Source organism: Corvus hawaiiensis, chromosome 25, assembly GCF_020740725.1.
Source record: "Corvus hawaiiensis isolate bCorHaw1 chromosome 25, bCorHaw1.pri.cur, whole genome shotgun sequence".
NCBI classification, from domain to species: Eukaryota; Metazoa; Chordata; class Aves; order Passeriformes; family Corvidae; genus Corvus; species Corvus hawaiiensis.
In genome coordinates this window covers 4,122,015-4,134,018 of record NC_063237.1, presented here as the reverse complement: position 1 = coordinate 4,134,018, position 12,004 = coordinate 4,122,015, and the positions used below count along the sequence as shown (strand labels likewise).

At 47.9% G+C, this 12,004-nt stretch overlaps 1 protein-coding gene across 1 annotated transcript; it reads left to right on the top strand.

The window, feature by feature from the left end:
* On the top strand, positions 1 to 11,946 carry CRTAM (cytotoxic and regulatory T cell molecule). The gene is made up of 11 exons (XM_048329042.1): positions 1 to 253; positions 2,714 to 2,866; positions 4,777 to 4,929; positions 5,130 to 5,261; positions 7,269 to 7,439; positions 7,856 to 8,254; positions 9,102 to 9,164; positions 9,567 to 9,671; positions 10,024 to 10,170; positions 10,360 to 10,443; positions 10,599 to 11,946. The coding sequence occupies exons 1-11, from the start codon at positions 205 to 207 to the stop codon at positions 10,748 to 10,750; spliced, it is 1,608 nt and encodes a 535-aa protein (XP_048184999.1). The 5' UTR covers positions 1 to 204; the 3' UTR covers positions 10,751 to 11,946.
* Positions 11,947 to 12,004: the final 58 nt, after the last annotated feature.

Genomic DNA, 12,004 nt, shown 5'->3' with positions numbered 1-12,004 from the left:
AGGGACCCGTGAGGTCTCTGGTTTCTCAGCAGTCGCCAACACGGAGGAAACAAACACGAGGTGTGGACAGAGGAGAGAGAGGGAAGGGGGCAAGACCTCGGTGCTGATGAAGTCACGGTAAATGTGCTCCCCCCGTGCTGAAAAGGGACCTGCGGCAGCAGCAGCCCCGCAGAGAGAGGAAGCCCAGCCCGAGCTCAGCACAGCATGAGCGTCCCCGGGGTGCTGCTCAGCGTGGCTCTGCTCCTGCGGCAAGGTAAGCCATGGGGGTTGTCTCATCCCAGCTCCCCTTTCCAGCCCAGCTCGGAGAACTCTGCTCCCGGAGCTCCAGCACACCGGGCACAAGGCTGTGCTGTCGGTCTCTGGGTGACAGGGAAATATTGGCACCCCGTTCCTAAAGCTCACTGACTCCTAAACCCAGGATCAGTGAGATCGAGTCACCTCCAGCAGCTGGTGGCACGCTTGAGGTGGCAAAGTATTGGGGTATCAAAAGATTCTGCCTTAAATTTGGACAGAGGGTCACTGCTTAGTGTGCTTTTGTTCATGCACTGCATAAAAAGAGGCTGATAGAGGTCAGAGTAATTTAGGGAGCACTTGCAAAGTACTTTGGAAAAGAAAAGCACTTTAGATGCTCAATCTCCTCACTCCTGCTAGAGCAGGCAGCTTATTTCGACCTCCTCTGTCTCTCATGCACAGGGGAGTGTGAGAGATTCATATTTGACTGTGTCAAAGAGGGAAGGATCCAAGGAGGGAAGGAACAAAGAAGCAATCCACACTCAGGATCCCTGCAGGCTTCACTCCTGACCTTTGCAGGAGAAATGAGTGCACGATCCTGGTGCTGGAGCAATATTCCCTCTCCCTCCTTGGCAGACTCAGGAGCAGAAACCACTGCAGGGTTCTTGCTGACAATTTGCTAATTCTCAGAACAACCCCTCTCCCCCAGTTTTGCCACAGACTCCTGCAGGATGAATTTGTAGCTGCTGCCTCTGCCAGAATTAATTCAGCTCCATTCACAGGTCAGCAGCCAGGACAAAAATAACTCATTAAACAGGGCGGCTCTGTGGGCTACAGCCTCACAGATAACTCTGCACCGATGCTCTGAGTGCAAGGTTCAGTGCAAGGAGCTCTGTCACTTCCTGGGGGCTCCATTAATAGCAACCAGAGTAGAACCACTCTGCTCAGTGCAACCTGCAATTTCCAGCACGAAATTGTTGTCCTTCCCTGCTGAGAAAGTGAATCTATCACTGTACTTGATGCCAGAGTGGCTTTTCCAGGTGGGATCCGCATGGTGCAAGAGCCCCCATCCCTGGAGCTGGCAGGGGGACATCTCCCATGCTCAGTGACCGTCCTGGCGTGGGCCACAGTGGCTGCAGAGCAGAGCCCCCGTGCAGGAAGAGCTGTCCTGTGAGTCATGCTCTGAATGAAGCCCATTTTCCAGTGGTCTCCCATGGAAATTACATTTCTGTGCTGGTTTGGAAAAGCAAGCAACACCCCCACCTCTTCTTGCTCAGCCCCGCCGCTCTCACCTCCAAAGGTGTGATTTGCCAGACCCCACGCTGGTGTTGGTGACAGGAAACCATCACGGGGACAGAAATACCCGAGGGGCCTGTGGAAAACCACAGACAACTCTCAAACAACTCTCAAACAACTCTCACCTCCTGCCACAGGTCCTCTCAAGGACAGGCACAGCCACAATCCCCATGAGGAGCTGCAGTCCTGCAGGGAGCTAAGTCTGATTCGAGCAGTAAAAAAAATCAGCAAAATGCCCGAAAAAAACTTCATTTCTGAGGGATTTAAAATTTTAAGAATGCGAAAATCTTCCCCGAAGCCCAGAAAGATTCATTTCCCCAACCTGCAGTGGGAAATGGCAGCCGACAGCTACCTGGAAAATCAAATGAAAACACACAAAACAGGGGTGAAAAACAAAACTCTCCTGCTGTCCATTTACTGAACTCCAACCCAGGCACCACTTTTAGTATTCTCCAGGGCATGGATTTTGTCTGGAGAAGGCAATTCATGCCAGGGCATCAAATGTTTTCACAAAGTGTTTTATCTGTCTCAGAATGTCTGGAGAAAAAAACCACATTTTACTGCCTGCCTGTGAAATGAACTGGGAGAAGAGAGAATGAAATTTCATTTTAGTAACCTGTGCTGGGCCAGGTTTGGTTTTTTTCAAAAGAAGTTTCCAAGCAGCTGTAGCATTATGGTTTCTGAATAAAAAAAGCCTCATTTTTAGAGGTGCTGGAAAAGCATTCACTGCTCAGTCACACACTGAGCAAATCAGGGTCAACAGCTCCAGAATTGGACATAAAATCAGAGAATGGTTTGGGTTGGAAGGGACCTTAAATATTATTTAGTTATAATAATGGAATAATTGAAAATTGAATGTTTGTGTTTAAATACAGGGAGGGAGTGCATGAAACGGGTCTGCTATCAGTTCTTTACTGGCTAATAATGAAATATTTCATTGGCTAATAACTAAAACTGGTTTAATAACTAAAACTGGTCATGCTGGCAGGTGACAATCCCAAACCTTTGCCACACAGACCTGTCCAATGACAGTGATTTGCTTATATCCCTACAACCATCCTGGCAATGTACAACTAGAGAAAAACCCTTGAAAAAAAGGAAAATCGGCACATTACTCTGTGCCAAGCATCGGTGCTTTGCTCCATGTCACAATTTCCCACTTGTTTTTCCCCCTGGTGCATGGCAGGGGGGTTTCCAGGGGCTGCCAGTGACACTGTGTCTCTGAAGGAGGGAGAAAACCTAAACCTACATTGCACCTTCAGCACCCTCAGCGACAGCAACTCTACCCTGCAGTGGTTAAACCCTCACGGTTTCACCATTTTCCTCAACGCTCAGCAGGGTAAGTGTGAAACCCCAGCGTGGTGTCACTTTCCACCGGGGCTGGGGGCACTGGGCTGTCCCCGCTGCCACCCTGGCCAGGGTGACTCCTTCCCTCAGGGGGTGGTTTGAGCTCCAGCCCCTTCCCAGCACAAGAGAAGTCCTGGTAAATCATTTCCTGCTGAAATGGAAACTCCCAGGAGGGGTCTGGCAGCAGAGCTCCCAGGAAAGAGCTGGAGTTCGCAGCAGCACCCAGAGATCAGCACAGAAGGCACTTGTGGCTTTAAGGGAGACGAGAGTGGATGTTCCTCACAGCCCTGGGCACTCTTCCACTCAGGGAATTCGATGCAGTGCATCAGGAGGAGATTTTGGGGAAAAAGCAGTGATTTTAAGATGTGCTGGCACAGCCAAAGTTGCAATTTCTGCATTCCCCTCCTCTTCCCTCCACCTCACGTCTCTGTCCTGTCTCCTCCTCTTGGTCCAAATTCGACAGCTCTGCAGGATGAGGAGTGCCTTGGCCTTCCCCCTTTGCATCTAATCAATATTCCTTGTGAAATCCTTTAGATTTTAATGATAATAATAATAAAGTACCAAATGGGGTACCCAGCTCCCATGGAAACTGCCCAGGAGCTGAGGGTCCTCTGAGGCTGCTGCAGGAATCACAGCCAGCAGCTCTTGCCACCCACACCAAACCAGCCCAATTTATGGTGTTTCCCATAAATATTGCCAATATTTCTAAACAGAAAATGTCATGAGGAGCTCTTTTCCTACTTAGTTACAAGAATAAATGGGCTGAGTGCTCATTAGCAATGTGAAATAGCTCAGCCCTGTGTGTAACGGGGCCTGTGCAATCCAGGATCCCAAATTCAGCACTCCCGGTGCAATGCACGGGAATTCGGTTCAGATGGGATCCAAAACGACGCAGTGCTGAGCCCCTGTGGGGAATGGGGCTAACCCATGTGGGAAATGGGGCTACTGCAACCCACCCTGTGCTGCTGGGACATCCAAGCTCCCAAAATCCACAGCAGGCTGTGGGAGGAGTTCCTCTCCCCTGTTGCAGCCAAATAATCTGATTATTTACTAACAAGACCTTGGAGGAAATCACCTCTCCATCAGTTATGTCTCTTTTTTCACACATATTTATGTTCCCAGTATTTTACGCCATAGAGGGAGGCAATTTATTAGGGGTAGGGAAGGAACTGGGGATCCATAGGAGCAACACCCACAAGGACTGGAGTTCCCAAATCATTTGGATCCTGGAGAAGTTCAGGCTCTCTGGATACTCTCTTGCAATACAAAAGAAAAACAACTGTGTTTAGGGAGAAACCAAACCTGACCCTGCACATGGAGGTTTTCATTCTTCATCTGAGTCACCACCGGGAGCCTCTGTCACGTTGCTTCTCCAATGAACCACTTTGGGAATCAGTTCCCTCCAGTCTTGCCTACAAATATGACAAGGCAGTTATGAGCCTTACATCATGGTGGTCTCAAAATCCTTTCATATTTAATCCATAAATTGCTGTGATTTCCTTCCAGCTCTGTATTTCACAAAACCCCAGCCAAAAAAAAAATGAAAATAAAAAGAGTTTTTGAGGTCTGGGTTTTTGAGGTCTCTTTCTCCTTGATGGTTGTACAAACCCCCAGTTTCAGTTCAATTTAAGGGCAGAAAGTTGCATTTTCTGTGCTGCAGTTGTGGGAAAAGTTCATGGACTTGTTGGGCTGACCCTGAGGGCCCCTGTAAATCATCCAGCAGGAGGAAAGAAATAAAGACTAGAAATTCAAGAGGGAGAAAGGAGAGCAGAGATGTCCTAGGAGATGTTTTCAGTAAAAACTAAAAATTTTTAAATGCCCTAAAATAAAACCTCTCCTCATGCTTTGATTCCCTCTCCTGTACCCACACCCATGGCATGCTGGCTTTTCTTTTCCTCGCAGTTTTAAGAGACCAGAGGTACAAACTGCTCCGTTATTCCAGGGATGAATTATCCATCCAGCTGTCCAACATGACAGTGCAGGATGAAGGCGTTTACAGATGCTTCTACTACAGCAGGCACTTCAAAAGGAAGAGCCAGAATGTTGAGATTTTGGGTAAGTTCCCCCACCTGCTGCATTTGTTTTCCAGAGGAGCAGGGCAGACAGAGCCAGCTCCTCAAATCCACACCTGCATTTTCCCATGCAAATTTATGGTGCTTAACACATCATCCTCCTCTTAGCTCAGTCCCCTCCAATAACGCTCATAAAAATGAGCAGAAAATGCCCTAAACTGATCCTAAACCTTCCTGCTGCAGCTGCTCCTTCCCATCCAGTACTGGAAGTGTCCCAGGATGCAGGAGGAGGTGTCAAACTGTCTTGCTACACCTGGGGATGCAAACCCCAGCCCCAGATTTCCTGGCTGTTGGACAATGGGATAGAGCTCCCAGGTAAGAGTTCAAGGCCCAGGGATTGAGCACTAAAATTTGTTTTTATCAGTTTTGGGGCGTTTAAAAATACGGGGGGGTGAAACCTCAGCTGGGTCTGCCCCTCATCCCTACAACTTGGTGCAGGTCTGGGGAACAGCATTAATTCCAGTGGGATAAAATGAACCCCAAACCCCTGGAATCTCAGCATGAAATTCCAGTGGGATAAAATGAACCCCAAACCCCTGGAACCTCAGCGCTGAATTCCACTGGGATGAAATGAACCCAAAATCCTGGAACCTCAGCGCTGAATTCCACTGGGATGAAATGAACCCAAAATCCTGGAACCTCAGCACGAAATTTCAGTGAGATAAAATAAACCCCAAATCCTGTAACCACAATTTTCAAAGCCCCAGCTGCCTTTATTCTCCTTTAACCTGATACACCAAAAACTGCCATTCTAATAGTGCTATAAATAGCATTATTCTAAAAATCACTGCCTTATCAGCTCCAGTGCACGTCTGTATCAAAATGTGAGAAAAACACTCCCAGATGCAAATGTCCTTTATTTCACACATCAACAAGCTCTTACTTGTGTTTTGCATCACCAAGCAACATATTTAAAGCTGAACCTGTAACCTCCCCTGCCCCAAGATGGTTTATTTTTAAATAAGAGCTCTAGAAAACAACAGAGAGTTGTGTTTTCTGGCCTGAATATAGATAGAAATTAGAGTTAGTAATAAAAAGAAATCAGGTTGGCAGACACACGGGTATTAGTGCAGAAAAGGTGCTCTAGAGCAGTGCACAGGTGTTGGAAAAGCAGGTCCTGAGCTCCTGCCTGTGCTTGGGAAGGGCTGGGCTGTGTGTGAGGGTGAGGGCCTGGGGAATACCAGCTGGGAAGTTGTAAAAACCTCAGTGTGTCCCCCCTGATTTTTTATATCTGTTTCTCCCAGCGTTTTTCTAAATCCAGGGCGTTCCCCAAGCCTGAAAGCACCCTGATAAAGTGAATTATTTGCAACATCACAACGCACAGTTCAGACACTGAACACCTCCTTCAGGCCAGCAACGCATTTCTCCAACATTTTAACAAAAACCTCTCCTTACCTTTATCTCCTCCTTGCCTTTGGAGCTGAGAAAATACCTGAGCTGTCGCCTCACACCCCGCAGGAAAGCCCCACAGGGCCTGAGCTGTGTCTGCTGGGTTGGTTTATCTGGGGCTGGCTTTCAGAGCAGCAATGTTTGCATGAAGAGGTGGCCGACACAGATTTAATTGTTTGAAAGATAAAAAATAATTGTCCTAATCCACTATTTCTCAAACTTTCTGCATGTGTTTTTCTCCATTTTTGGAAGGCCTGGAGTAACTCTCCTTCCTCTCCCTTCCATTCCCAGCTTTAATCACTTGCTGCAAATATTTACACTAATCAGAAAACAGCTAATAAATCTTAATTACTGGCAACACCTCAGTTCCACCAGGGCTCAGCAGGGGCAAACCAGCTGTAATTACTGAGCTGGTGCTGACAAAGATGATTTCCTTCCCAGCAAAACCACTCTGAAATCCTTTTGGAGCTGTTTCAGGGCCCTGCTGGGGGTGGAAAAGAGGGCTGAGAAATGCTGATCTGTAAAGGTTCATTTGGAAATCAGGGGTTTCTTTCATTTAAAGGGTAACAGAGCAAGGGGAAGCATCAGAACCTCTGCATTATAAACAGAAATATTTGTGCACTTCAGGTAAATCCAAAACACTTCCCTCTCCACCAGAGCTGTTCAAACACATCTCTGGTCACATGAAATACAATTTTATTTTCCCATATCATCAGTATTACCTGGACGACTGGGAATCACACCAGACTCTCCCTAACTCCTTCTGGCAAGGCAGGGAATCCTCGTGTTCAACTTCCCCCAGCTGGAAAAGGGGAGGAGTCAAACCTGCACTGCAGCAAGGATGGAGAACAGGATTTCAGGGTTACATAAATGCTTTTATTTCTTGCTCTGGACTAGAAAGTCCTCACATTGTTTCTCCCAACGGGTGTGCAGGTGACACCAGGCACCAGCTGGGAGCTGATGGGAAGAAATGGAGCACAAGCAGCACCCTGAGAGTCCTCAGCTACAGCCCCAAAGTGACAGCCAGCTGCATCATCCAGCACCCTGCACTGAGGGGAGAGAGGCTGATAGCATCTCTCCACTTCCAGGACCTGCCCAGCACGGGTACTGCAGCTCCTCCAGCTCTGCCTGTCCCATTTTACTGCCCTGAGGTGGTAAAAATTAGGCAGATACACACAGAAGCCCAGAGTCTGCTGCCCCCTGTGTGGGATCTGCTTTTAAATGAGGAACCTGGGGCAAAATGAGTTTGGAGTTGTTCCTCGGTGGCAGATCTGAGCAGCAGCACCTGCCCCAAGCTCCCCAGAGCAAAGTGTTTCATTGTACTGCTCATTTCAGAGCATCGAATACATTCCAAGGACAGGAAAGCTGAGGGTGGGAGGATGGGACAGTAAATGTGACCCCTGATCAGACAGAGAACCCAAACAACCCAGAGCACGGAGCGGGGCGGGGTCATTTTTCAAGGATCTGCTCAGTGGCAAAGCCTCTTCTGATTTCTTGTCATGTTTGGGGGGGTTCTTTAGGATCCAAACAACCAACCAGACTTTCAGAGGACGCAGAAGTTCCCAGCCCTTCAGAGAACCCAGGAGCTTCCAGTTCCCCAGAGGATCCAGCAGTTCCCAGCCCTTCTGCATCTCCAGAAGTTCCAGCAGTTCCCAGCCCTTCTGCATCCCCAGAAGTTCCAGCAGTTCCCAGCCCTTCTGCATCCCCAGAAGTTCCAGCAGTTCCCAGCCCTTCTGCAGCCCCAGAGGATCCAGCAGTTCCCAGCCCTTCTGCAGCCCCAGAGGATCCAGCAGTTCCCAGCCCTTCTGCATCCCCAAAAGTTCCAGCAGTTCCCAGCCCTTCTGCAGCCCCAGAGGATCCAGCAGTTCCCAGCTCAGCACCACCAGCCCAGCAAACCCCCACAGATGTCACATCGAATGGTGAGTTTGGTCTCAGCTACCCGAATTTATCAAACCCAAAATGACAAACACAGACAAGCTGCCAGGCACGGAGTTACATCCCTCGCCCCAGAAAAGTGTGGGACACAGAGCACAGCACTTCCCGCTTGTTCCTTCAACTTCCCAGCCGTGCAAGAAGCCAAAATCTCCCTCCTTGGAGGAAGAAGGACAGGATGAGGATCAGGATCAGCAGCAGGGTGGGAGCCCGGCTGGGATGCTCTGGGTAGGCTGCACTAGATGGCACTGTGCAACAATTCTTCATCCCTGCTTGCACCAGGCTGTACTTCCTGAACTCGGGAGTTTTTTTCCAGCACAATTAAAAGCTCCACAGCCCAAATAAATTGGCCAAAACCCCACCAAGAGTTTTGCACCTGCTTAGCACGACAGGCCCTGCAGTGACAAATCAACTGCTGCTTTAGAAATGCACAAACTCTTTGTTTATATTGGTTTGAAAGTGATATTTCAGTGGTTACAAACAGCACAAAATGAATCCATCCTGATAAACCCTCGGCTGATAAATCCTGACACGTGTGTTGATGAACATGCATGGAAAGGGAGCCTGAATCTTTCCAGAGAGGATGGAACCAGAGGGGTTTTAAGGTCCCTTCCAACCCAAACCAGCCTGGAATTCTGTGGCTTTTACCACGTGCGAAAAGGAAAGGAAAATCTCTTATTAATGCAAAGGTTTGGTACACACAGCACACCCCAGCATCTCAGCTTTGCAAATCACAAGTTAATTATACTCTATATATGTTATGTATATAATTACACAGAAGGATGTATTGTCTGTGTCCATAAGAAATCTGAGCTCACCTCTTTGTCTGCACAGGGCCTGAAGAAACGACAACAGCAGAAGAATTGGGAGGTTCATCGAGTTCTGGGGGTTTCAGTGGTAAGAATTTACCTCATCAGACACAGGGGGTGGTGGCAAGGGACAGGGCTTGTTAGTAAAGGAGTAGTCAAGGACATGAATACCAAAATATTTGCTTTAAGCAGGAGGATTTCTGCTCATGGCTGGTTTTTCAGGCAAGAGGAGCAAACCGATGCCCAGGGAAAGCCCCAAATGACCAAGCTCAGCTTGGTTTTAATTGTTTCTCTAACAATGTGTTCGAGACTGAGGATTTGCTGTTCATAAAGCTTGGGTGAGCTTCAGAATAAAGTTAAACACAGAGTCAGGGAAGTGAGCACAGACCTGGAGTCAAGGGCAGCACCTGGCGGCCTGAAGCTGCTGGGGAAATGAGCACTTCTTGAACATCCCTCCAGAGAAATATTGTTCTCCTTTCCCTTCCTCCAGGGACTGAAACAGCAGCCAGTGGAAATGCCACAGAAGAGGAACCTCCCAGGACAGAGGTGCCAGCACCATGTGAAAACGTGACTGCGATTTCCACCCTCACCCTCGGTACAAACACTTTCATGAGCTTCCAAACCTGCCATGAGCTTCCTGGGTCTCTCTGGCCACAAACCCCCTCCAAATCTTGTGACAGGTTAATCCTCTGATCCTGGGGGAGACCACAGAGACACAACCATTTGTATCATCTAAAAAATAAAAGCTAAATTTTACTGTTTCCTGTGCCAGAGCACAAGGCTGCTGAGTTCAATCAGTTTTTCTTGTTCATGCCATAAAAAACTTGACCTCACATCCTAAAATGAAGTCCAAAAAGGTGAATTCTGCTGTCTCACCATGTTCATCCAGGTGATATCATTCTTGTCTTAATCACCAGGACGTTTAACAACACAAACCTCTGTTACAGAGCAAAATCCCAAATCCAAAGGCATCCTAAAGAAGGAGAAGAATCTCCTGCTGCCAGTCCTGGTGGCTGCCCTGATTTTCGTGCTGCTCATCATTGTCCTGCTCTTCATGGTGAAGCTGAAGAAAGCCCACGGAGTGTGGAAGAGAGGTGAGGGATGGCCCTGTCCAAGCCTGACCTTGGAATTGTTGTCCCAAGCCCATCTCTGAGGTGGTCAGGCTGGTGGAACCCCCACTTTATAACCATTCTCTCAGGATTTTTATGCTCAAAGCAGAGGGTGAGAAAGAATCATGGGGGAAAAAAATCTCGTTCTCATAATTAAATTTGGTTTTTCTACAGAAAATGATGTTTCAGAGCAGACACTTGAGAGTTATAAATCCAGATCTAACGAAGACAGTCCGGGCCATGAGAAGAACGGGCAAGGTAAAAAGCTTTAATCAACATAAGTTAATCCTTGTTTTAATTAAGTGCTGCTGACCATGGCCAGAGCAGGTGGCAACCATAAATAATAAATAATAAATTATAACAATAAATAATAAATAATAAATAATAAATAATAAATAATTGCTTTGTTTTAGCTGTCAATCCCAAATCCAACACGCAATATGTAACAGAAGGATATGTGGAAACCCCAGAGAAGAATCTGGAAACCACAGAGAAGAATCCAGGCGACAAAAACATGGCAATAAGTGAGAAAATGTTCAGGTGTGGAAGAGAGACAGATATCTAACAATGGAAAACGTGCAGGAAACTGCAGTTTCCTGATATTTGTGTTCAAGTTTTCAGGGATCTTGATTTCAAGGAGCAGAAGGACAAAGAGCTGCCCTCCAGCCCAAAGCCACCTGGGGCTGGTTTGGTTACCCAGCAGGACAGGCAGATGGGACTGGTGCTCCTGGAAACCTGGACTGGTTCACCTGTAACCCTCAGGGGATTTTACAACCACTGCCAGAAACAGCTCACCAACCCCACGGCAATCAGGGTCCTGTGAAGACATCCAGGCCCAAATGAAGATATTTATGTGTTGCTTTGGTCGCCTCCTCTGTGACCATGGGACTGAGCAGGGAATCCTACAAACCAACTGTGGCTTTTATTTCCTTCCTGTGACCCCAAACCTGGACTTCCAGCTGGATTTAACCCAGCTGAGAAGCTGCCTGATGTCCAAAGGGTTATAAAAACCAGAAGTCCAACCCAAATTAGTGAATGATTTTATGATTCTGTGAAGTCTTCAGATGTGCAGAGGATGTTCCACGTGGGACTGCCCAAATCCTGGAATGAGGTCAGCAGCAGAGCTGCGAGTTCCCCAGGACCTGACAGCCACAGAGCTCTGCCACACCATCCCAGGGAACCTTTCCTGTTCCAGAAGGGTAAAAGCAGATCCCTAAAATAAAGGAAATGTGGAGCACAATGATTTTTATCATTTGCAGACTCACAGAACAGCTGGGGTGGGAAGGGAGCTCTGGAGATCACCCAGTCCAACCCCCGTGCCCAGGCAGGCTCACCTGGAGCAGGTGACACAGGGACACGTCCAGATGTGTCCAGATGGCTCCAGACAGGGAGAATCCAAAGCCTCCCTGGGCAGCTGCTCCAGGGCTCTGCCACCCTCATGGAAAAAAGTTCTTCCTCGTGTTGAGGTGTAACTTGTGTTTTATTTTATGGCCGTTGCTCCTCATCCTGTCACTGGCACCACTAAAGAGTCTGGGACCATTCTCTGGCACCCCTTGGATATATTTGTATGGGTTGATGAGACCCTCTTTCAGTCTTGTCTTCCCCAGACAGTCTCTCCTCATAAGACAGATGCTCCAGACCCCTCATCATCCCTTTGGCTTCCACTGGATCCCCTCCAGCACCTCCCTGCACCGAGAAGCCCAGAACTGGACACTGTAAATCTCACGAATCTCATTAAATAAATCACATTCGAGCCTATTATTTCTCACTGGAAGTACGAAAAACTGGTGGAAAATGGGGTTTGAATATCGAATGAGAT